The sequence below is a fragment of the Helianthus annuus genome, chromosome 6 (assembly GCF_002127325.2).
Source record: "Helianthus annuus cultivar XRQ/B chromosome 6, HanXRQr2.0-SUNRISE, whole genome shotgun sequence".
Classification (NCBI taxonomy): domain Eukaryota; kingdom Viridiplantae; phylum Streptophyta; class Magnoliopsida; order Asterales; family Asteraceae; genus Helianthus; species Helianthus annuus.
This window is the reverse complement of record NC_035438.2, coordinates 46,117,415-46,139,758: the sequence shown is the minus strand read 5'-3', so window position 1 is coordinate 46,139,758 and position 22,344 is coordinate 46,117,415. Positions and strand designations below refer to the sequence as shown.

Genomic DNA, 22,344 nt, shown 5'->3' with positions numbered 1-22,344 from the left:
CTTTTGATGCTCAGCTTTGACTTGCGCACAAGTCAAGCATTTGGCTGCATAAGCGGCTACAGACTTTTTCAAGCCTATCCACCAATAATTTGCCTTTAGATCTTGATACATCTTATCAGCTCCAGGGTGAATAAAATATTTGGAACTATGGGCTTCCTGGAGGATAACCTCTCGTAGTCCTCCATAAATTGGAACCCATATTCGTCCATTTAATCGTAAAATTCCGTCCTTGCTAAGAGTTAACTGCTCCTCAGTTACTCCTAGCTTTTCTTTAGGATAGTTAGCTTCCAACACAGCTTCCCTCTGTGCAGCTAACAACTTTTCAATCAAATTATTCTTCACTTCAATGCTCTTGGCATTGATTCGGATGGGTTTCACCCTTTCCTTCCGACTCAAGGCATCAGCGACTACATTCGCCTTGCCGGGATGTTATCTGATTTCACAATCATAATCATTTAAAGTCTCCATCCAACGGCGCTGCCTCATGTTTAAATCCTTCTGATCAAACAGATGTTGAAGGCTCTTATGATCAGAATAGATCACAAACTTGATACCGTACAGATAATGCCTCCACAGTTTTAGTGCGAACACAACGACACCCAACTCTAAGTCATGGGTGGTGTAATTCTTTTCATGCACCTTTAACTGTCTTGAAACATAGGCAATAACCTTGCCTCTCTGCATAAGCACACATCCCATGCCAGTGTGTGATGCATCGCAGTAAACTACGAACTCTTCGGTACCTTCAGGCAATGTCAGTACAGGAGCGTTGCTCAACTTTTGCTTCAGAACATCAAAGGACTCTTGCTGCTTAGGGCCCCAAATGAACTTTACTTTCTTCTTGGTCAAAGAAGTTAGGGGCGCAACAATCCTTGAAAAATTTTCGATGAAGCGCCGGTAATATCCTGCTAACCCCAGGAAACTACGAATCTCTGTAGGCGTCTTTGGCTCTTGCCAATTCATGACAGCTTCCACTTTAGCGGGATCCACTTGGATACCACGCTCGCTGACAACATGTCCTAGGAATTGGACTTCTCGAAGCCAGAATTCGCACTTAGAGAATTTGGCATAGAGTTTCTCATGATGCAGGAGTTTGAGAATACAGCGAAGGTGTTTCTCATGGTCAGCTTGGTTCTTCGAGTAGATAAGAATGTCGTCGATGAAAACGATGACGAATTTGTCTAAGTACGGCTTGCAAACGCGATTCATGAGATCCATGAATGCGGCCGGTGCATTAGTGAGCCCAAAAGGCATCACTAGGAACTCATAATGACCATAACGAGTCCTAAATGCGGTTTTATGTACGTCTTCATCTCTGACTTTCAGTTGATGGTAGCCTGACCTCAAGTCAATCTTCGAGAAATAACTTGCCCCTTGTAACTGATCGAACAAATCGTCGATCCTCGGCAAAGGATACCTATTCTTTATCGTGACTTTATTAAGCTCGCGATAATCGATGCACAGACGCATCGATCCATCCTTCTTCTTGACAAACAGGACTGGTGCTCCCCAGGGAGACGAACTAGGTTTGATGAAACCTTTAGCTAGCAGTTCATCCAGTTGTGTCCTTAACTCCTTCATTTCGGTCGGTGCTAACCTGTAAGGTGCTCTAGCAACAGGTGCTGCTCCATGGATGATGTCAATTCTGAATTCCACTTGCCTACTTGGTGGCAAACCAGGTAGTTCTTCAAGGAAAACCTCTGGGTATTCAGAGATGACGGGGATGTCTTCTATCTTCGGTTTAGGCTCATCAATAATCACTTGTGCCATGTAGATGGCACAACCCTTCTTTAAACATTTTGAAGCCTTGAGCATAGTCACTTGCTCAGGCAATCTATACTGGGTATCTCCCCGAATGGTAAGCGATTCACCAGACGGAGTCTTTATCACCACTTGCTTTCTGTTGCAGACGATTTGGGCCTGGTTATGAGCTAATCAGTCCATACCCAATACTATGTCAAAACCGGCCAATTTAAAGGGAAGTAGAGATAGAGGAAAAGAGTGGTTCTTAATGGATATCACACATCCATCTAACACAGTGGAGACGGTTTCTATGGTGCCATCTGCTAACTCTACCTCATAGTTTATACTCAAGGTTTTAACAGGCATATTTAGCAATTTGCAAAATTTATGATCTACGAAAGACTTATCAGCGCCTGAATCAAAAAGCACTCTTGCAAAGACATCATTTACAAGGAAAGTACCTGTAATCACATTATCGTCTAGAATTGCTTCTTTGGCATCCAATCGAAAGACTCTAGCATTTGTCTTCTTGACCTCTTCAGGTTTCTTGGCATACTTAGGGCAGTTGGTTTTGATATGCCCTTTCTCATTGCAGTTGTAGCATGTGGCATCTTTTAACTTCTTGCACTCTATCGACTTGTGCTCTTTAGACTTACATATCCCACATGCAGGTGCTCCTGAATTAGAATTGGATTCAAGTCTGCATTTTCCAAAGTGGCGTCTCTGCCAATTCGTGCACTTTGGTTTTTCCTCTGTTTGCTGACTGTTCCTTCCAGACCCAAACTTCTTAGAATCAGTGTTTCCCTTGCGCTTCTTCTCTGACCCTCGTGAGTATTCATCCTCACGCTTCCTCTTACTTTCTTCAGATTTCTTTAGCGATCTTAACCTGACCGCATCTAAAGTAAGGGATAAGGAGAGATCAGCTGTTGACCTAAACGTAGCAGGTCTTGAAGCCTTAACACTGGCCTTGATTTCTGGGGCTAAACCCCCAATGAAGCGAGCAATTCGCTTGGGCTCTGGTGTTACTAGGTACGGAACCAGTCTGGACAGGGTATTGAAACTGGTGAGGTAAGCTTGACAATCTAAGTTTGTCATCACCATTGATAAGAAATCAGATTCAATTCTTTCGACCTCATGTTGAGGGCAGTAGTTCTCCATAATGAGAGTAACAAACTGCTCCCATGTCATGTTGTAGAGCGGGATCTTCCCAGAAGCTTGAATGAGAGACCTCCACCATGCCAGTGCCTCTCCTTTGAACGATTGGGATACATACTTTACTACATCCCTTTCAGCACAACCGCTGATGTCCACCACCGTGTCCATTTCATCCAACCAGGTTATACAATCTACTGCTCCCTTTTCCCCAGTGAAATCTCGGGGTTTACAGGAAACAAAGTACTTATAGGTACAAGACTTGGTACGTGGTTCATTATCGAACACTGGCTTCCTGGATGGGACACTGTGTTCATTTGATGAATGACGATCGTCATCCTTCTTTGGTCCTTCATTTTTAGAGGGCGGCTTGTTATGAGGCTCTGAATTAGTTTTAGGGGCAGATTTAGAGCGGGGTACAGATGAGGCTCGACTATGCGTCTCACTATACTCCTTAAGTTGTTCTTCTACAGCTTTAGATATAGCTGTGTTAATCAGTGAACGAAGCTCTCCTTTGGTTATATTAACCCTATCATTATCATCGTGGTTTTCCAAAGGATGACTGTTTATCTCGTCAGAGTCAGCCATGTAGTCTTCGCTGCTACAAAAAGAAGATAGGGGCAAAGTTTATTTAGAAGCCTCTTCAGTACTATCGTTCTTAAACGATTTATTAACCATGCTTTTAATACACATTTTAGTTAATTTGTTAAAGATAAAGTTGTTCTGGATCTTTATCATAATCCTAAATTATAAGTTAATAATAGCACAAAAGGCCTAGTCACGTAGACAAGTTTAATTTACAAGCCATGATTTCAGAGAATCGAGGCATTAAGGTTCGAATCAAAGTTCAATACCTTTTCTTGACAGGGAGTCATAAGCTACCACTGTCTTTAGTCTCGGAGGACGTTAGTCATGGCCCGTGGGCACTTCATCCATAAGGGATGATTATATAGATAAGGGGATTTAGAACAACCCTTTTAAAAATGACTTATGTGATTTTTATCGTATCACACTTTGTCAAGCATGATAATATGCTTTCAGATATTTAACAAAATTTTGAATCTCTTAGATAGGTTCTACCATCTTGGCCATGTCTATAATGACATTCAGGCTAGGTTTTACTCTTTAGATTCTTTTTAATAATTAACGTAGAACAATCCTTAATTGGAATGTTAACGAGGATCTGAATCTAATTATGGAACTACCATCTTGGCCCTGCTTTAAAATGACACATGAGCTAGGTCTTGTCCTTTTTAGATTTTGCCATCTTATTATAATGGTAGATCTTATATAATATAGGAATGATATTTTAAACATAATCGTTCCTTAAAATATTCCAAACAAGTATATGGTTGCCCTAAACAGGACTACTGAAGAACATGACTTGCCCATGCAAGGGCTAATCAGAAAAATAACAAGGAAGTAATGAAACGAAATGGAATTCGTCCTATGTTCTTGTCTAGACTCAAGAATGTGCAATTGTGTAACTGAGATTAAACACAAAGGCTAGTGTTTAATTCACTCAGTGTTGGCTCTGATACCAACCTGTCACACCCTGATTTCCACGTGTCTCACCGGTGGGCCCGGTGGGGGATTACCGTGACGTGGTTGGCAACATAATAGTCAAACAACACAATTATATGAATGCACAGCGGAAGCAAAAGGTAAAATATATTACAATCCGAATATAAGTAATATCCAGTATTACAACGGAGAGTAAAAAGATCCACAGGCGGATCGATAATAAAACAGAAACAATAGTTCAACAGACTTTGACATCTAGAGCTTGCGAGACTTGAGTAATGATGTCTGGAGTAGCCAGCCTATTACGTCTAGCACCTGCACTTAACCTTTTTGGAAAATACGTCAGTTTACACTGGTAAATACAACTCAACTGACTCGTTTTGAAAAGAGTTTGTAAATTGATTTGAATGCACTTCGACACAAAATATCTTTATAACTTGGGACAATTATTTGTATATAATCTTGTATACAGATTTACTTATTTGCCGTCCATTAGTACCGGTCAGAAGAGCCGGTTTAAGTTATCTGACACGCCACCGGTATAATGCCCACAAGGTAGATTCCTTTAGTGGATTACCAGTTTTTACATAATGCATCTGTCAGGTGTACGCCTACACCCCGTGCTTAGGTCGTGGCCATTTCGTAAAATGATGCCAAGGATATCCGGGACATGGTCATTTAACCCTAAGGGCCATACATCAAATAATACAGAATAAAGCGGGTTATGTAAACCATTAATCACAATCCGATTTAAATGACTACATACCCGACCAAGCGGTACTTTTACAGTACCGTATCCCAAGCCCGTATAGGGTAATAAGTTAAGAGTATTTACCTGAGCAAAGTATCAATCAAATACAGCAAATGCAAGTACTTTTACTGGGCTCCTAATCTGGAACGAAGGTTTATAATAACCTATTAAAATCCTAACGGGTCTTTAATTTAGCCTTAGCTTAGACCGGTCAGTTTCAAAGGATAAATATGGTTTAATCGCGTGAAAGGCGAAAACCAGGAATGGAATGTGGTTTGGACCCAACAAGTTTGAAGACTTGTTTTATATGGGTAATATGACCACACTCTGGATTTTGAGGTCAAAACAATAAGGTTTGACCCGTTTCGGCTAGTTTATGTAAACTAGTTACATAAGCCGAACCGTGCGCGCAAAAGGTGTAACGGTAAACCGTAAGAGTCCTACACAAGATTCCTAAGTCAATATGCCTTAAAGAGGTTGTGGTATCCGTAGGATACCTTCCATAATGCCCGTAGCGAGTTTAAATCCTTTTTACGCCCCGTAGGGGTATTTCGGTCATTTTAAAGATTATAAAAGAGGTTTCTGAGTTCTACAGGAAATCTGAGTTTCCCGAACCATTTATAAAGTCCAAAATACTTTATTTATTATTTAAAATCAGTAGTAACTAGAATCGGGTCAAAAGACCTTGTAGAACTCAAGTTACGTCCGAAAAGGGTATATTCGGTATTTACCGAACCGATGCCATAACCATAGGTTATGAGCAGGTTAAAAATAATTAAAAATCTTTAAAAATCCCAAAATATTAATTTACATCAGTGTGTAAAAGGTTTGGTGTCGAAATCTGGGTTTAGATAGGCGTTATGCTAATTGCGATATTAATTACTAAAGTTTCCGTAATTTGCGCTATTTAGCATAACTCCTATTCTGGACCTTGGATTGACGTGAAATTTTAGGGACATGCTTAAAAATTAGTAACTAAGGTTATGGTCCTTTCACATGTCCGAAATTCTCGTTTTAAATTAAAAAGGGCGTTACGGTCAACTTTTAAGCATTTAACGGAAATGTGTAAAAGACTCGGACAAACAACGAACCGGTCACAGAGGGTTATACCATCATGTAACCTGGTCCTAAGAGAGTCCTAAGGTATGTCTAAATCATACTTTAACGGGTCAGAACTGAAGTCAAAGCAAAAGTCAAGGTTTTGCGACTTTCGGCTCCGAACCGGGTCAAAACAGTAAATGGTCGGATCAAACAAGCTTAGATTAATTAATATACTTGTTATCATGTTATATGAGTGTTAAAACAAGTTACACGCCATCTATATTACTGATTATGCATTAAATCGCCAAATAGCATTTCTGTTGACTTTTTCTATGCACGTTTGACTCGACATTCGGACTAGTTAGAGTGGGAATCAGAGGGTGCCCTTTTAGGGGTTTAAAGCCCACATGATTACCAACATATAACTACCTTCGATTCGATAAACCACTGGACCATTTGTGATTTATCGTAAAGTCAACCGTTAATTACGACGGTTTGGTTTCTAAGCTAAAACTAAGTGATAACTCAATAAGGAAGGTTTAGCATTCTTACCAAGGTCCTATGCACGAAATGTGAAGACTTGAGCCTGCTTGGGAGCTCCAAGAATGACCAGAAGTGCACTTGAAGATGTGAGGAAACATGTTGCATCTTCATGGCCTTTTATAGTGGATTTTGATCCACAAATTGTTGACAAGCAAGTCTACTACTGACCACAATCTTTCTACAAGTGTCCCTAAGTGTTTAGGGATTGTTTAGGGGTCTCTTGGAAGGGTTTAAGGGCATTTCATGACGTTTAGAAGGCTGAACAGGCAAGTTAAACATTTTTTCTGCATCTGTGACTTTCACGCGGCCCGCATTAAGGATCAGGCAACATGGACGCGGGCCGCCTGAATCCTAATGTCAGGAACCGTATCTACAGATGGCTTGCGGCCCGCATTAAGTTACCCAGATCTTTAACGCGGCCCGCCTCAGGCCTGTAAATCAAGATTTCCAAATCTTTTGTCATGATTAGCCTGACCTTTCGGTTTCGAAGGGGTAACTTTGCGATTTGGCCCTCGATTTATTACAATTAAGGGCCTCGTGACTTTTACCCGCATTGTTAAGTCCCCGGTTAGTTTAATTACTATCGGAAAAGCCTTAACTTTTATTGTTGACGCTTTTAACCCCTCGCATACGAATTTGATCATAACTTTCTCGTTTTAAAACGGAACTTCGCGAAATTTATATCGTATATTCTAGTGAGCGTAATTTACTGTTACAACGTCTCGGGTTCGTCAAATGGTCACTCAGAGGTATAAATTAAACATGTTGACACATCTAACCCCTGTAGTTTGTAATCTCTCACTTTCTTCCGCGTTTCGCTCCGCACGATCCATGATTTATTCGTTTGAAGGTACGAGCATCATTTAGGGTTACTATACAGTATATTTACCCCTTGTTAACATTTTTAACCCTCGAATTTACATACTTTCAAGGTTTGTCAACTTTTAGTCCTTTATTTAATGTTTAATACCACGCGTAAACTCATGACACGTGTCAACACATTATTGGACACAAAATTTCGAGGTGTTACACAGGAGAACCATTAGGAAACTATAGTATTATCTAAGTCAGCAATGTGAGTACATTCTCTTTTTGTAAACCCTTTTTGTGAGTCATTGTTTCAAATATTTTACAAAACCCTAAATGTTTATCAAAATACTTACAGTGATTAAGTTTTTGTAATTCTACAATTATCATCAGTATGTGGGGTTTTGTATACATTACTTGACACTCGTTACTATTGCTAATAGTAGCATGACCGCAAGCACGGGGGACAAAGGTTGCCCAGTAGCAATGCTGTATTGAATAACTGGATAGATATAAACATTGTAAATCTTAATACTGTAAAGTTATAAACACATGTTGTGATTAAACTGGGATGCACTCGCCAGTATTTCTTGCTGATAAAACCTTTTTAAAACACGTTTCAGGTAACTTAATGTGAAGCTAATAGAAACCAGCTGGAGAGCACTGAAGGCTTAAAGATGTGGCTATAAAAGTTACCTAAATAGAAAGGAGATTTTACTTTCAATAAATTAGAGTTTATCCCTACAAATGTATTGTAATGAAAACTTGGGTTTTATCCCATTTATTTATTATTTATAAAAGTTTGGTGTTTTAAACTCCGATAAATATTTCCTAACTACGGTCCAGATGTCTCAATTCCGCTGCCAAATTAATAAACACCGATACCACCAGCTCTGTGTCTCGCGACGCCCGCTCCCGGGGCAGGGGTCGGGGGCTGCGACAAAAATCAACCGAACCGAACCATTCATATTTTCATATATTTCTAGCTTATACCTTCAGTTCGTGTATTTCATATCTTATACCTCCGGTTTATGTATTTATACATCTATTTTATGTATTTATACCTCAATTTCATGTATTTCTAAGCAAAAGTTTTAGCACAAGTTTGGTTTTGGCTATTAACCGAAATTAAATGAATCAAACTAAAAACCATCAATCAAACCAAATAAACCCAATTGATTAACCAAAAACCAGTTGGTTAATAAAATTGACTAATTGTTTACTTCGGTTTGGGTTAAGGATAATAACCGAACCAACCGAACAATGCACACCCTAACAATGTATGTGTTTCCCGACATGTCGCGCAAACACCCTTCTAGTACAAATCAATGTATTAATTAACTAACATGATATATATTTCTTGATATACCATTGCGGTTAGTGGCCCGATAAGAGAAGCAATGCTTCTACTAGCACCTAGTTCAATAGGTCATGCATTCAAGTTCGATAATAAAACAATTAGCGTTCAAGTTAAACAACCAAACACATTTCAAAACAACAAGAAAACAATTTTTTTAGGGCTCCCCGCGCCACGTGGGGGGGGCATGGTTTCTCCCCAGCGTGTCATGAGGGAGGCACTTTTCCAGAATGTTACAAGTGTTTTCCAACTTTCCCTTTCTTAGCCATTTTTTTATATTTTTGCCCGGTTTGTACCCAAGTTGGTCCAAACTCAAATTTTTTCGTTTAGGACCTTTTCCCTTCCATCTTTTTTAAACCCGTAATCCACTATCCAGACCCGGATTCTTTAAATTTTCACTTACTTCATTCGGTTTGGTGTTTTTACCCAAACCGACCCGTTAGGAGGCATTAAGCATTCTAGCTCATGCCTCCTGTATTCTTGTCAAAGTTTCCCTCATTTTATCCCAACCACAACCGCAATCATGATTGTTTTTCTTAGACAATACCTTAGCATTCCAATATCATCTTTCGGTTTGATGTTTCACCCAAACGACCTATTATGAGACTTTAAGCATTTTAGCTCAAGCCTCCAACATTCATTATCAAGGTTTCCTCATTATCTCCCAACCACCATCAAAATTATGGTTGGTGTCACGGGACAATACTTTGGCTTATACGACCCCGCGGGTCGCTTATACTTTGGTTTTATATGTCTGTTATATAGTTTGTGGCCTTATAGAACACACACAACCTGTTTGGTTCATTACTCATATTTCTCTTCAACCACGAGTGGAAACCATCATTTAATCAATTCTCACCATGGTCCATGACCATGATTTTTTTTTTTTTTTTTTTGTTAGGAAACACCTCTGCTTCTATGACCCTGCGGGTCATTTGTACTTCGGTTTTACATGTCATTTGAGATAGTTTATTTACACTCATTTCCACTTGATCCAAAATGGGTCTTTGATTCAACTTCTTAATAGTATTTTACATTAGCGTCATTATCAATACATCAAATTAGTAAAATGTAACAATATAGCTACGTATCTTATAACTTTCCTTTTAGACGACCGTCCTTTCTGGGTTGGTTTCCCGAAGCCTAACTTGAGTTGCCTATGGATCTCAACCCAAGTGGCTATTAGGACACATATTCATTCTTAGTTATTTTCATCAAAGGTCATTAACCATCATTCATAAGTCTTTCATTGAATTTCAAGGGCTAACAACAATCAAAACTCATATTGGCATTTCATCAAAAACTTGGTGGGCATTACTTTTAATTCTTATCCAAGATGTCTAAAAATTCTAGCAATTTTACTTGCTAGTAATCACATTTCTAGTTATTCAACTACATTTAATTATTATAATTTTATAGAGTTTACTCTTAAACTAGTGTTGGTGGAAAAAGTATTTATCATTTTGGTATTCCTTGAAATGTATTTACCAAAATAGTGTTTCTTTATATTTTGTATTTACATTTTATTTTCTAACTAAGATATTATACTTTTTTTTCTTCAGACGTTCGGTTATCGTTTTTTTTATTTTTTATAATACTTTTATTATTTAACCAATCTATTTTTTTAATCCTAACTCTTTTTTAGCTCTCACACTTGGTTTATTTATTTATTTATTCTCTTTTAATTAAAAATATCAAAAGGGAGAACTTCTGGTAAACTATCTCCCCTGAAGTTTCTTCCATGAGAATTTTGAGTTATAATATCGATTGACATTACACTACTATAAAACAAAGTATTAGATGGAGTGATTTGAGTTATAAAAAGAGGTTTCTAAATTCGTCAAGACGGGGTTATCTTGAATTTTCTTGAATATTTTAATCAAATTGGTCTAGTGATCATGTAGTTATTGATTTTAAGATGGGGTTATTACTAATCAACTCCGTCTAAAGTAAATATCGGCCATCGTCTAATGCTTCATTTTATAGTAGTGTTAGAATTTTGAGTATATTCGATTGACAATTTATTTGGAATTAAAATTTGTTTTTTGGATTTCCATATGTATAATTATTTAAAACAGAGAAAATAAAGGATATTAATGATTTTGAACATCATAGTTTTATAGTTGTATATGGATTTCAATTTCATATATATCTTAACAAAAACAATATATGTTGCGTTTTGTAATTTCAGTATGATTAGAATCGGAAGAATTATCATCTATTGCCTATGTTTTACAAACTGAACCAAGTTGATGCGATATCACATATAATTCAAAATCGAGATAAAAACGACAGTCCTTGCTCAACATAACTACAAAATGAAGTATGATTTTCGTTTGTATTTGATATTAATACCACTAGCTAGTCAACTTTTAGTGTTCGATTAAAAAAATTATGCTTCTAATTTGATTGTATAAACTTATATAACATGATTCTTATAATTCCTATTTGGAAAAAATAGCCATTAGAAAACCTATAAAGAGTTGATTAATAACAATTATTAAATTTTTTGAACAAAGAAAGGGTGTTATAAAAAAAATTAAAAATGATAACGGAGCGCTTGAAGGAAGAAAAAAACAAAGTATAATATCTTGGTTAAAAAATAAAAGATAAATACAAAATACAAGGAAACACCATTTTAATGGAGCGCTTGAAGGAAGAAAAAACAAAGTATAATATCTTGGTTAAAACATAAAAGATAAATACAAGAGAAAAATGCTCGGATAGTCTCTGTGGTTTCGCATTTTTTCACCTATAGTCCCCAACTTTCTAAAACTACCTGAATAGTCCCCAACTTTTCATTTTTTGTTCCCGGATAGTCCCTGGGTCTAACTTCAGTTTGTTTTCTCTGTTAAGTGGGTGTGAAATGACCAATTTACCCTTTCCTTTAAAAGGCCAAACCACAGGGACTATCCGGGCATCTTCTTCAGAATTTGGAACGAACACAGCAGATTCTCGTCGACACTCGTCATTGCGCCAGCATTATCAAATTCACCACAGTAATTTGGAGCCGAGAATATAGTTACTAGCTGCCTGTCAGCAAAGAATTCATAACCATCTTCCACAACCTGCAATGCGATGCATACACAAAATTAAATATAAATTATGTATGTATCTCAGTATGTGTACGTGAAATAGAAAAGTAACCTGGTGAGCACGACACACGAGATCCAAATCATGTTTGGTTAGAAACTCGGAAACCTTATCAGCACCAAAACTGTAAGAAACACCTCGATCATTTATTCCCCATCCTTTCACATCTTTGCTCGGATCGGACCATAACAGATCACAAAGTAGGCCCGTATCGGGAATAGCAGTAGGCCGTTGCAAGCTAGAGCCCGAATCAAAACTGGAACCTGAACAGCACCGGAATCGGGTCGAACCAAACTGAAATGAGGCGGCCACCACTGCCGTCGCTGCCGTCCGTGCGACCACCGTTGTTGCCGCCGCCGTGATTCCTTCTCAGTTCGCCATGTGTCTCTCTCTGCCTCGTGGCGCCGCCGCCACCGGACAGTGGTGGTGGTCGGCCGTCCAGCAAATTCGAGGGAAAAGGGGGTGGTTGCGGGTGGTGAGGTCGTCGGAGTAACAGGGGTGATTCGTCGGAGAATCCACCTGCATCGTCTCCGATTCCACCAGAGAGGGGAGGGGTTTGTCGGAGAAACTCGAGGGGAGCAGGTGTGTTTGGCTGAGTTGTGGTGTGTCTGTGGATGTATGTGTGTATTTAGATTAGGGTTAGAGAACTAAGGCCATTTGAAGAAGATGCCCGAATAGTCCCTGTGGTTTGGTCTTTTAAAGGAAAAGGGTAAATTGGTCATTTCACACCCACTTAACAGAGAAAACAAACTGAAGTTAGACCCAGGGACTATCCGGAAACAAAAAATGAAAAGTTGGGGACTATTCAGGTAGTTTTAGAAAGTTGGGGACTATAGGTGAAAAATGCAAAACCACAGGGACTATCCGGGCATTTTTCTCTAAATACAAAATACAATGAAACACCATTTTAATAAATAGTTTTCAATGAACACCAAAATGATAAATATTATTTCCACGAACACTAGCTTAGAAAAAAAAACTCTAATGTCATATCATATGATTGTCAAGTATAGATGATCAATAATGAAGTTCCATGCACTAGATTCGTCCTTAATTCATCCTTTAATTTGCTGAATTTTAACAATTTGGAGTTTGGGCGTATTCTTTCTCTCTTGGATCGCCAGACACCTTTCTTTCCTTTTTTTTTTTAATCAACTAGCTTTGCAACAAGTTCATTTTCAGCCCTTGCATTTTGCTAGTTATTTTATTTGGTTATAACTCACTTAAGTCCACTAATAGATAACTAACATTTAACTAGCTTAAATATTCCTAGTTACAACACATCATGTTAAATATCATAATAGTATTTTTGAAGTGTTACATCAACTCATATCTCATTTCTCGTTGGCTACCTTTTATACATATTAGTATAACTATAAAAATGCTATGTCGGTGGGGTGGGGCCTTTTTTTATAATTTTTTTCCTTTTTTTTTTTTTCTTTTTCTACCAATATTTGAGTTTTTTTTCTTAATTTACGTTTTCGGCCCTTATGCTTTGTGTGTTGTTTCTTAAATACCAACTTCTTTTGCAATTTACAGTTTTCATTAACTTTTTAACTTTACGTTTTTACCCCTTGTACTAATTTTTTTTGTTTTGTTTTTTTACGTATTTTTTCCCATCTCTTGTAATGTATGTTTTCGGCCCTTATGCTTTGTTTGTTGTTTCTTAAATACCAAGTTCTTTTGTAGTTTACAGTTTTCATCAACGTTTAAACTTTACGCTTTTAACTCTTGCATAAGTTTTTTCTTTCTTTTTTGTGGTTTTGTTTTTTTACTTATAAAATTTAATTTTCAGCATTGACTCTTACAACCTCCTAACTTTCTAAATACTTTTTAATCAACTTTTACGTCTTTATTTTTATTTACGTGTCGTTAAAAACCGAAGTTGATTAGCATTCACACTGACAACCTTTTTACTTTGTAAATACTTTTCTAATCGAGTTTCCCACTTGATGTAAGACATGTGTCGACATACTTTTGTATCGGATAAAAAATCGGGTCCTCCCGCCGCGAAGCGCGGGTGTAACACCCTAGTTACTTTAAAAGGTCCAACCTTTATAGATGCGTGATAGATTTTAGGAATATTGGATTTTAATAATCCAAACTATTCGTCGTTGGTCGCCAACAGTCTTAACTTAAAAAATAACCACTGGCAGTCCCAACTATTAATATATTGGCATCCAATGGACCCTAACTAACAGAACCCAAACGCCGTTTGTCTCCATTCGCCGGAAAAACGTTTTTGGCCGGAAAACTCATTTTTCGCAGGAAAACTCAACATTTTCGTCCCAAACCTCTTTGTAATCTTATTACGCACCTTTAGGAACCTTTTTTTAGTAAAAGCCCCAATTATTGAATTCGTCGGAAAACTTCTTTATGGCCGGAAAACTCAACTTTTTGGCCGGAAAACTTAACATTCTCGTCCCAAACCTCTTTGTAAACTTAGATCGGACCTTTACAAACATTTTTCTGGTCATAAATGGCTTTCCGGCGACCTAGACTAACAACGTTAGGGTTTTGTTAGTTAGGGTCCATTGGCCAGTGGCCAATATGTCAATAGTTGGCACTGCCGGCGGTTATTTTTGAAGTTGGGACTATTGACAGCCAAGCCAACGGCGAATAGTTAAGATTATTAAAATCCAATAATCCTACATTTTATCATAAAAGAAATCTTATCGATTGATGCCACTAAACTCAATTACATAAGCATAAGCATATCCTCTAGGGTCCACTATGAATCAGAATGCAACATACCTTTTGTGTGTTCATGGAATCTGGTGACATAATCCATATAGTCATCTTATTCCACTTTCATATTGGTACCGTAAGGAGTTGATCAAGTGGGTCTCCTTTTGTGCTGCTCACTAGCGAACTTATCTCTGCTCGTTATTGGGTGGTTTTTAAATTAAACCGAGCCGATCGACTCGTTTTCAACTGAGCCGATATCGAATCAGTGTAATTCTGAGATTTTTCTATCTAGTGAGTTTCGATTGTCAGCCGATATCGAATCAGTGTAATTCTGAGATTTTTCTATCTAGTGAGTTTCGATTGTCAAGCAATTTGAACAACACTAGCCTCCTTTAACCACACACAGTCAATGCACATCTCAAGTATCCCATAATTTTATTTTATATTTTCATAAGTAACCTTAGACTATACACCTCTCATCAACACTTACGTGAAATAAAAATCTCCAAGCAGTAATATTTACAAATTATAAAAGGCAGACATCTTGATTTTCTAGTTTTAATTAACCTTTACAATAACAACATAATTAGGTCTCAACATTGTGTTTATAGAATACAAAGTTATGCAAAGAAGTTTACAATATATATACAAACCATAATTGAATTGTACACAGCAGTACTATGTTATGTGCCATTTGGTCTCACATTTGATCAAAGTGAATTATAAAGTCTACTTGGCAACATGGGGACTTAACTTCACATTTGATCTCGTGTTGAAGTGAAAAAACTGGGAGAGGCCGAGAGGGGGTCGGAGCTTCCCTAGCCCTAAATAAGATCCTCCCCTGAATATGTGTACGGCAGACCCGATTTTGGGCATAGGTGAGGTGGCCAACGGCCCAAGACCCGAACTCGTGGGCGGCCTAAAATTTTAAAATTTTAAAATATGTTTCATGTATAAATTTTACTAGGTTTTTACCCGGGATTGCTTCCCGGGCTCGAGAAAGTTACGTTAATTAAAAACTATTTTTGGTTAATACATAATTAATATCATACAAAAAGTATTACGTACTAACAAATTTTTAGGACGTGAAACAAATATGCATACTGGAAACACTACTGACTTTCTTCGTTAAATATATTGAGTAAACAAAATATATTTACACCCTGCCTTTCTTGGACAATGCAATAGACTGCTTCCATCTATCAACTCTCTTGTAAATATATGTCGCCACACGCCTCATTTCAAGGAGCTCGTGTTTCTCGATCTGCATCAGATTAGAAAAGCACGCCATCAGAATTCATTATAACCGGAAAGAAGTTACTCACTGATATAAACTCTTACCTTTTGTGCAAGACCAATCTGGTCAAAGTTGGCATGCACATCAATAGATTCATGCAATCTATCATAGTCTTCATCCTCAACATATATTTCATTCAATGCCTCATTTACAGCAAATACATTGTTGCTCTGAACTGCAACTATATATGGTTTCGCAAGAGGAAGCTGGCCCGCCTGTAATTCGTTAAGTCAACCACTCAGTATCAGAAGACAGAAGAATCTGATATAAAAGTTTTCAGAGTTGTGAACAAACCTTTCGCATAATATCGACCACACGTGTATGGTCAACACATAGAGCAAGAACATTGAGAACATCATTGATAAGATCCGGATGCTCTTGCAAGTAGAAATGAACAACTTTATAATAAAGCTCAACATTTGCCACTTTAACAATAATATCTTTCAAAAGCATATTATCCCAAGCGTCAGGAGAATGATTCATGACGGTCGATATCACTCTCTACTTTGATAGTACTCTCTTACTTCTTCCATATCATCCACCTACAAATTTTAAAGACAACTTCAGACATGAATTAAGAATTCTAAAATTATCCAAAAAAAATGCTTCAAAGAACGGTTTGACGAAAGTCAAACAACTGTTGTTAAAACACTTTTGGGTTAAAACAGTGTTTGAAACCACTGTTGGGTTAAAACAGTGTTTTGAAACCACTTTTGGGTTAACAGTGTTTGAAACCACTGTTGGGTTAAAACAGTGCTTTGAAACCACTTTTGGGTTAAAACAGTGGTTTCAAACACTGTTAAGCCAAAAGTGGTTTCGAAACACTGTTTTAACAACACTGTTTTAACCCAACAGTGGTTTCAAACATTGTTTTAACCGAAAAGTGGTTTCAAAACATTGTTTTAACCCAAAACAGTGGTTTGACTTTTCCTCGGATTAAAACACTGTTTGAAAAACTATAGGTTCTATGTAAAATACAATTAAAATTAAGATTATGATTTACATTTTTAAAACACTGTTTTAAGCAAGCAATAACTACAGAATTTCACTAACAAACAAACCTGTTGAACGAACCCAGATCCGACAAATAGATATTCATGAATATTCCGATTTGAGTTCACTTACACAAAGCGACTCAGTTTCAAACTACTGTTTCGAAACAAACCTGAGATTTCAATTGATCTTAGTGGGTAGATTCAAACTACTGTTTCGAAACAAAGCGACTCAGTTTCAAAGATCTTAGTGGGTCGATTCAAATTCAGATTTCTCGGTGTTCAATGAGCCAGCTTTCCTGCTGTCATCCGGAATCGTAGAGTTTTGCATTTCCTGCATTTCCTGCTAAAGTAGGATCATAAAACCTTTCAATGAGGGAAACCACTGTGCTTATTCCAGAACCACTGCTTCCAACTAAAGCAATGCTTCCAACTACATAAGCTAATTTTCTCATACGAAAGTGAAATTGACAACAAATATGTGCTAACGAAGATGAAAATCAATGAAACATCTACTAAAGTTGAATCGAATCCAAGCTTTAACCTTTCAAATCGAATATTTCTACACAAACTACACGGAAACGAAACTATCATACAAATTAGATGATCATACAGTAACAGATTCAACTTAAATGTGATGAATCGATCTACATACCTTCAGATTGAACAGTGCTTGAAAAGTTGGAGAATAACGAATTCTACATGGAATCAAAGTTCTGGATTGAACTGAATTTTTAGAGAGAGAAAGAGATCACCAATGCTTGAACCATCAACGTCGGTTTTCCTGTACGCGAGTAAGGGAACAAAGAAAGCCACAACACTTTGCCACACAGTGTCTGCTATAGTGAGCCAAAACAATTTCCCATTGTAGCTTTCTTGTTTCTGTCCAGATCCGTAAAGCTGAGGATACTTTAACAGAGATGTTCTAGAAAGATCTTTATCGAGAATTCCAACAACGATTGTGGGTACTGATGTGTAGATTACAGAATATAATACACTGTTCCATTCATTAATAGCCGTTGATAACGTGAAAGCAATATATAATGCATACCTAGATAGGATATTATAATCATGTACAGGTTAGAAAAGGATGACTTTTGTTATATAGTTGAATAAGAATAAAAAGGATAACAATTAGTAATTAGTCATTTTACCAGAATAAAACAAGGACGAACACTGCATTTCTGTAAAAATTGTAGAGTATCATGTAGCCCATTCGTTGGTAATTCCAATGACCATGAACCAACAAAAGCGGACCAAAAACCGGAACTGGGCCATCGCAAAATCAGACCCCATGACAGCTTGGCGGCCCTCTTGGCCACTGATGCCGATTCCCACATCAGCCTTTTGGATCATTGACACATCATTAGCACCTGAAACATAGATTCTTTTCAATAAATATCGGTACTTACCACATTCTGATAAACTATAATAGAACTGGTGCTTACCGTCGCCAATTGCAAGGGTTAAGTCATTGGTTCTTTTCTTTATCAGCATGACGATTCCGGCTTTTTGCAGTGGAGCCACTCGACAACATAGTACCACAGCACATTTACTGGCTAACTTGAATAACTGATACATGAAAATACTTGTAAATGAAGAATACACAAAATAGCGTTTATATTCCAAGATCAACCTTGGAATATACTTAAGCTGTCTAATCATCAGGATTAAGTTGTAAATCTAACTGCACTTCATTGATTCATTCAGATTCTAGTAGTTAGAAATGATTAATGTCTGATGACAAGTCATCCACATTGAGAGTACAATCAAGAAAAAAACATGTGATTTAAAATCACAGAGTGATTGAATTTAAGGCTGCACATCTTCAAGCAGTTTCTCATATACCTCTCTGGCTGTCAAATCTTCCACCTGCTCCAAAATGTATGAATTAAAACCTGAGTATTCACATAATTAACAGTTTTGGTAGTTGGTGATGTATCATATGGACCAAATTTAATTGAGTGACATTAGGGTGCTAGAAATCCCTCAACTATTTCATAGAAAGGCAAGGCAAGAAAATATTAGGGACATCCATAAACAGTTGGGGCCGACCAAACCGAAGCAACTCGGCTGGTTTGAGATCCAAACGGTTTGGTTCACAATTTGGTATTTCCGATTTGAAGGTTTAATGGTTCGTTTCTTTTGAAACTTGGAACATGCCATGTAAACGAACCAATCGTTTAACCTTTGTTATTAAAAATATTTTACTTTTGGAATACGTAGTTATGTAAAAGTTTTATAATTTAGTTTATGATTTTAATTTTTTTAACACAATAAAAAAAACAGTTCAAACCACCAAAGCCGCACCGTTAAACTGCCATATCAGTAAAACCGGCCGACCCATTCAACCAACTCGGCCAATTTGGTTTGTCATTCCCCAAAGCCATAGTTATTGGTTCGGCCGTGAACACCCGTGGAAAATATCATGGCTGCGATAACAGTAATTTTAATTTCAACTCACCACGAGGAGCTTAGACTTGCTATTCCATCCTCTTTGGAGGGTCATCTGACTTAGTTTTAACCCTAAAACCTATATTAATTACAGAATCAAGTTAGCTAGACCCCACAAAATGATATAACATTACAGAAAGGCGAACAACATACCTTGCCCATAAATTCTAAAAGTTCATTGTTAGGTTCCCCACGTGCTGCAGGCGCAGCCACAGTGACTCTAACATCATCAGCAAGTCCAATATCAGGTTTTTCAATTTAACTAAAATAGCAAAAAGACCAGATTCAGTCCACTGTTTTTGTCATGCTGAAAATATAAAAGCTGCTAAATAGATATTCTACTAGTTAAGTTATGAATACTAATGTAAATACCAAGGATGGAGAACTCATCCCTCTAGCACTCTCCAACACCTTCACTGCCGCGTAGATATCACCTGGCAGTACAGCTCGGTAAACGGGCCCAAGATCCAGCAACATCAAATTACTAGCATCAGCTTTGATGTCTTGATTATCAGACTTCACCACTCCACCAGTAGCTTGATTAGAACCGTCATGATGGCCCTTAATCAGCAGCATCCAAGGCAGCAACCTAGTAATTTTGTCACTGATGTCGTTACCATTCACAATCCTGTTTCTTGAGCAGCGAGGTCAGCACGGTCATTTTTACTAACCATCTATCGCAGATGATGTAACCAGCCTCTAATCCGCCACCTAAAGCAACCCCGACAATAGCAGCAACAAATGGTTTTCTTGCAGCTGAAGCCAACATAGCAAACACATTTTAAAAGAGATTCTATTAGTGAGTAGTTAACAATAAAAACCAACAAAAGGGTAAAATAAAAATCACAAAAATAAGATTAAGAAAACACACCTTCCATGGTATTAGATAGAATATGAATTGATGCACAACGAAGTTTTGATTCCAGTCTGGTTGCCATTGCTGTAAACAACAAATCAACATGAAAAAGTAATAAAGTTTTTAGCAAAACTAATGTGTTAACAAAAAAACTTTAACATACTTATGTACAAGTGGGTCAGTTTGGGTTATGTTCTATCTTGATTTTGAATTTGGGTAAGAGTAAACCAATCAAACTGGTTGAATGGACCAAACAGCTCAAAAGTCGAATAAAGTGTAACTTTAATGCCTAAAACATCAAAAAAAAACGTTAAATTATTTCTTCAAATGCTAGATAAATAGTAAAATGCATATGCTGATGATTGCACAGAGCAGAATAACTCACAGGTTCCATGGAATCTTAAATCCTTCATAGTAAACTCAACCATAAGGCTAATTATCCCCAACAAACGGTGTGAAACTCCTACATATACATAAAATCACCAAACATTAACGCAGAAACAACCTGCAACGGTCAATCCAAATTCTCAATTAGAAAAGAGAACTTAAAAAGGTTAGACCAAAACCAAAACCCGAACAAAACCCCAGTTCATAAAAATCAAACCAAAATTGAAACTCTGTGAATTAAAACCCACGCTACAATGTTCACTACAAAAATCAAACATAACCTGTGACGTAGAAGAACCCCTGAGACTCCATCTTCACTTCTGTTAATCATGTAACCTCAAAACCCTAAAAATACAAATAGGATTTTGCTAGATCAGTCCCCATGCCATAAACCCACCAAAAAAACGAACAAAAAATGAACGAATCGTACCTTGATAGTCTGCAGAGCATACATGTAGAAGTAGAATAAGAACATACCTATGATTAATATTGATGAATCGATGAAGGAAGAACTGATGGAGGAAAGGATTGCTTAGGGTTTGGAATCAGGCAAGAAGAAGCGTGAAGAAGAAGCTCTGATATTTAGGGTGTGTTCCCGAGTTAAAAATCTCTCCTCATCCCTCCCCTCCCTCCATGTCTTTCTAAATTGGAAAGACTATTATCAGGCAAAAAAAAACCCATTTTCCCTCCCCTCCCCTGTTAAGTGGATCTCTGGAACACAGCATTAGGGGTTTGGGTTGAAATATAAAAGAAATCCGGCAGAATCATGTAGGTTATATATATGTAGGCAAAAGATCAAATACAAATAATCTTAACATACTAAGGGTAAAGTTCTTGTACAAATAATCTTAACATACTAAACATACAAATTGAAGGAAAACTCGAAAAGACAAGGTGGCATTTTTGTAATTATCAATAACTATCAAAGTTACTCTACAAATATACCTAAAAAAACCTAACCACTCCCCCCACCCCCAAAAAAAACCTAAACCCCCCCCCCCCAAAACCTAAAAAAAACCTACCCCCCACCCCCCAAAAACCTAAAAAAAAAAACCTAACCCCCCTCCCCCCACACCCCCAAAAACCTAAAAAAACCTAACCCCCCCCCCACCCCCAAAAACCTAAAAAAAAACCTAACCCCCCCCCCTAAACTAAAATGCTAAAAACTAAACCCCCCAAAAAACCTAAAAAAATAAAAAAAACACACAAATTATTTTATTTTATTTTTTTAACATATTTTATTAAAAAATCGCTACTTTTAGTAGCAGCAAAAAAAAAATTAACGAAATGTAGCGATTTTTTAATAAAAAATGTTAAAAAAAAAATTGTGTTTTTTAGGTATTTTGGTTGTAACTTTGATAGTTGGTGGTAATTACAAAAATATCACCTTGTCTTTTTGGGTTTTCCTTCAATTTGTATGTTTAGTATGTTAAGATTATTTGTATTTGATCTTTTGCCAACATACTAAACATACAAATTGAAGGAAAACCCAAAAAGACAAGGTGGCATTTTTGTAATTACCACCAACTATCAAAGTTACAACCAAAAATACCTAAAAAAAACACAAATTTTTTTTTAACATTTTTTATTAAAAAATCGCTACATTTCGTTAGCAAAAAAAAAAAAAAAAGTTTACTAAAAGTAGCGATTTTTTAATAA

At 37.2% G+C, this 22,344-nt stretch overlaps 3 protein-coding genes across 13 annotated transcripts; all 3 read right to left on the bottom strand.

Moving 5' to 3' along the window:
• Positions 1-2,185: 2,185 nt before the first annotated feature.
• LOC110944686 (protein mushroom body miniature-like) lies at positions 2,186-3,483 on the bottom strand. Its single transcript, XM_022186338.1, has 3 exons — positions 3,165-3,483; positions 2,324-2,639; positions 2,186-2,204 (listed from the first exon to the last, which is right to left on the bottom strand). The coding sequence occupies exons 1-3, from the start codon at positions 3,481-3,483 to the stop codon at positions 2,186-2,188; spliced, it is 654 nt and encodes a 217-aa protein (XP_022042030.1).
• Positions 3,484-11,827: 8,344 nt separating this feature from the next.
• LOC110944688 (serine/threonine-protein phosphatase PP1 isozyme 4-like) lies at positions 11,828-14,802 on the bottom strand. Its single transcript, XM_035974124.1, has 4 exons — positions 14,766-14,802; positions 14,579-14,659; positions 12,066-12,274; positions 11,828-11,986 (listed from the first exon to the last, which is right to left on the bottom strand). Exons 1-4 carry the CDS (start codon positions 14,800-14,802, stop codon positions 11,828-11,830), a joined length of 486 nt encoding a protein of 161 aa, XP_035830017.1.
• Positions 14,803-15,707: 905 nt separating this feature from the next.
• Positions 15,708-21,304, bottom strand: LOC110889625 (clathrin heavy chain 1). Of its 11 annotated transcripts, none has more exons than XR_004860799.1 (16): positions 21,163-21,286; positions 20,967-21,030; positions 20,684-20,803; positions 20,462-20,587; positions 20,314-20,382; positions 19,815-20,198; positions 19,596-19,704; positions 19,453-19,521; positions 18,837-18,860; positions 18,437-18,560; positions 18,143-18,361; positions 17,644-18,039; positions 17,058-17,331; positions 16,291-16,538; positions 16,041-16,211; positions 15,708-15,963 (listed from the first exon to the last, which is right to left on the bottom strand). XR_004860799.1 is itself a non-coding variant. In XM_035974563.1 (9 exons), exons 2-7 carry the CDS (start codon positions 20,995-20,997, stop codon positions 19,696-19,698), a joined length of 489 nt encoding a protein of 162 aa, XP_035830456.1. In that variant the 5' UTR covers positions 20,998-21,030; positions 21,163-21,304; the 3' UTR covers positions 18,659-18,860; positions 19,453-19,521; positions 19,596-19,695. The 11 variants fall into 11 exon arrangements, 2 of the variants coding, with proteins under 2 accessions (XP_021992880.2, XP_035830456.1); XR_004860803.1 differs by having other exon boundaries at positions 17,162-17,322; XR_004860798.1 differs by having other exon boundaries at positions 17,162-17,331; positions 21,163-21,285.
• Positions 21,305-22,344: the final 1,040 nt, after the last annotated feature.

Excerpts from the sequence above, each read along its gene's own strand:
- LOC110944686 (XM_022186338.1), bottom strand. The coding sequence starts at position 3,483 with ATGGCTGACTCTGACGAGATAAACAGTCATCCTTTGGAAAACCACGAT. Across the intron at positions 2,640-3,164 it reads AGTGTTCGATAATGAACCAC|ATGCGGTCAGGTTAAGATCG; the intron begins GTACCAAGTCTT and ends CCCTTACTTTAG.
- LOC110944688 (XM_035974124.1), bottom strand. The coding sequence starts at position 14,802 with ATGGATTATGTCACCAGATTCCATGAACACACAAAAG. Across the intron at positions 14,660-14,765 it reads ATTCCATGAACACACAAAAG|GATTATTGGATTTTAATAAT; the intron begins GTATGTTGCATT and ends GATAAAATGTAG. Across the intron at positions 11,987-12,065 it reads TCGTGTGTCGTGCTCACCAG|GTTGTGGAAGATGGTTATGA; the intron begins GTTACTTTTCTA and ends ATCGCATTGCAG.
- LOC110889625 (XM_035974563.1), bottom strand. The coding sequence starts at position 20,997 with ATGGAGTCTCAGGGGTTCTTCTACGTCACAG. Across the intron at positions 20,762-20,966 it reads GGGGTTCTTCTACGTCACAG|GAGTTTCACACCGTTTGTTG; the intron begins GTTATGTTTGAT and ends ATGTATATGTAG. Across the intron at positions 20,032-20,113 it reads TACATCATCTGCGATAGATG|GTTGCTGCCTTGGATGCTGC; the intron begins GTTAGTAAAAAT and ends CAAAATTACTAG.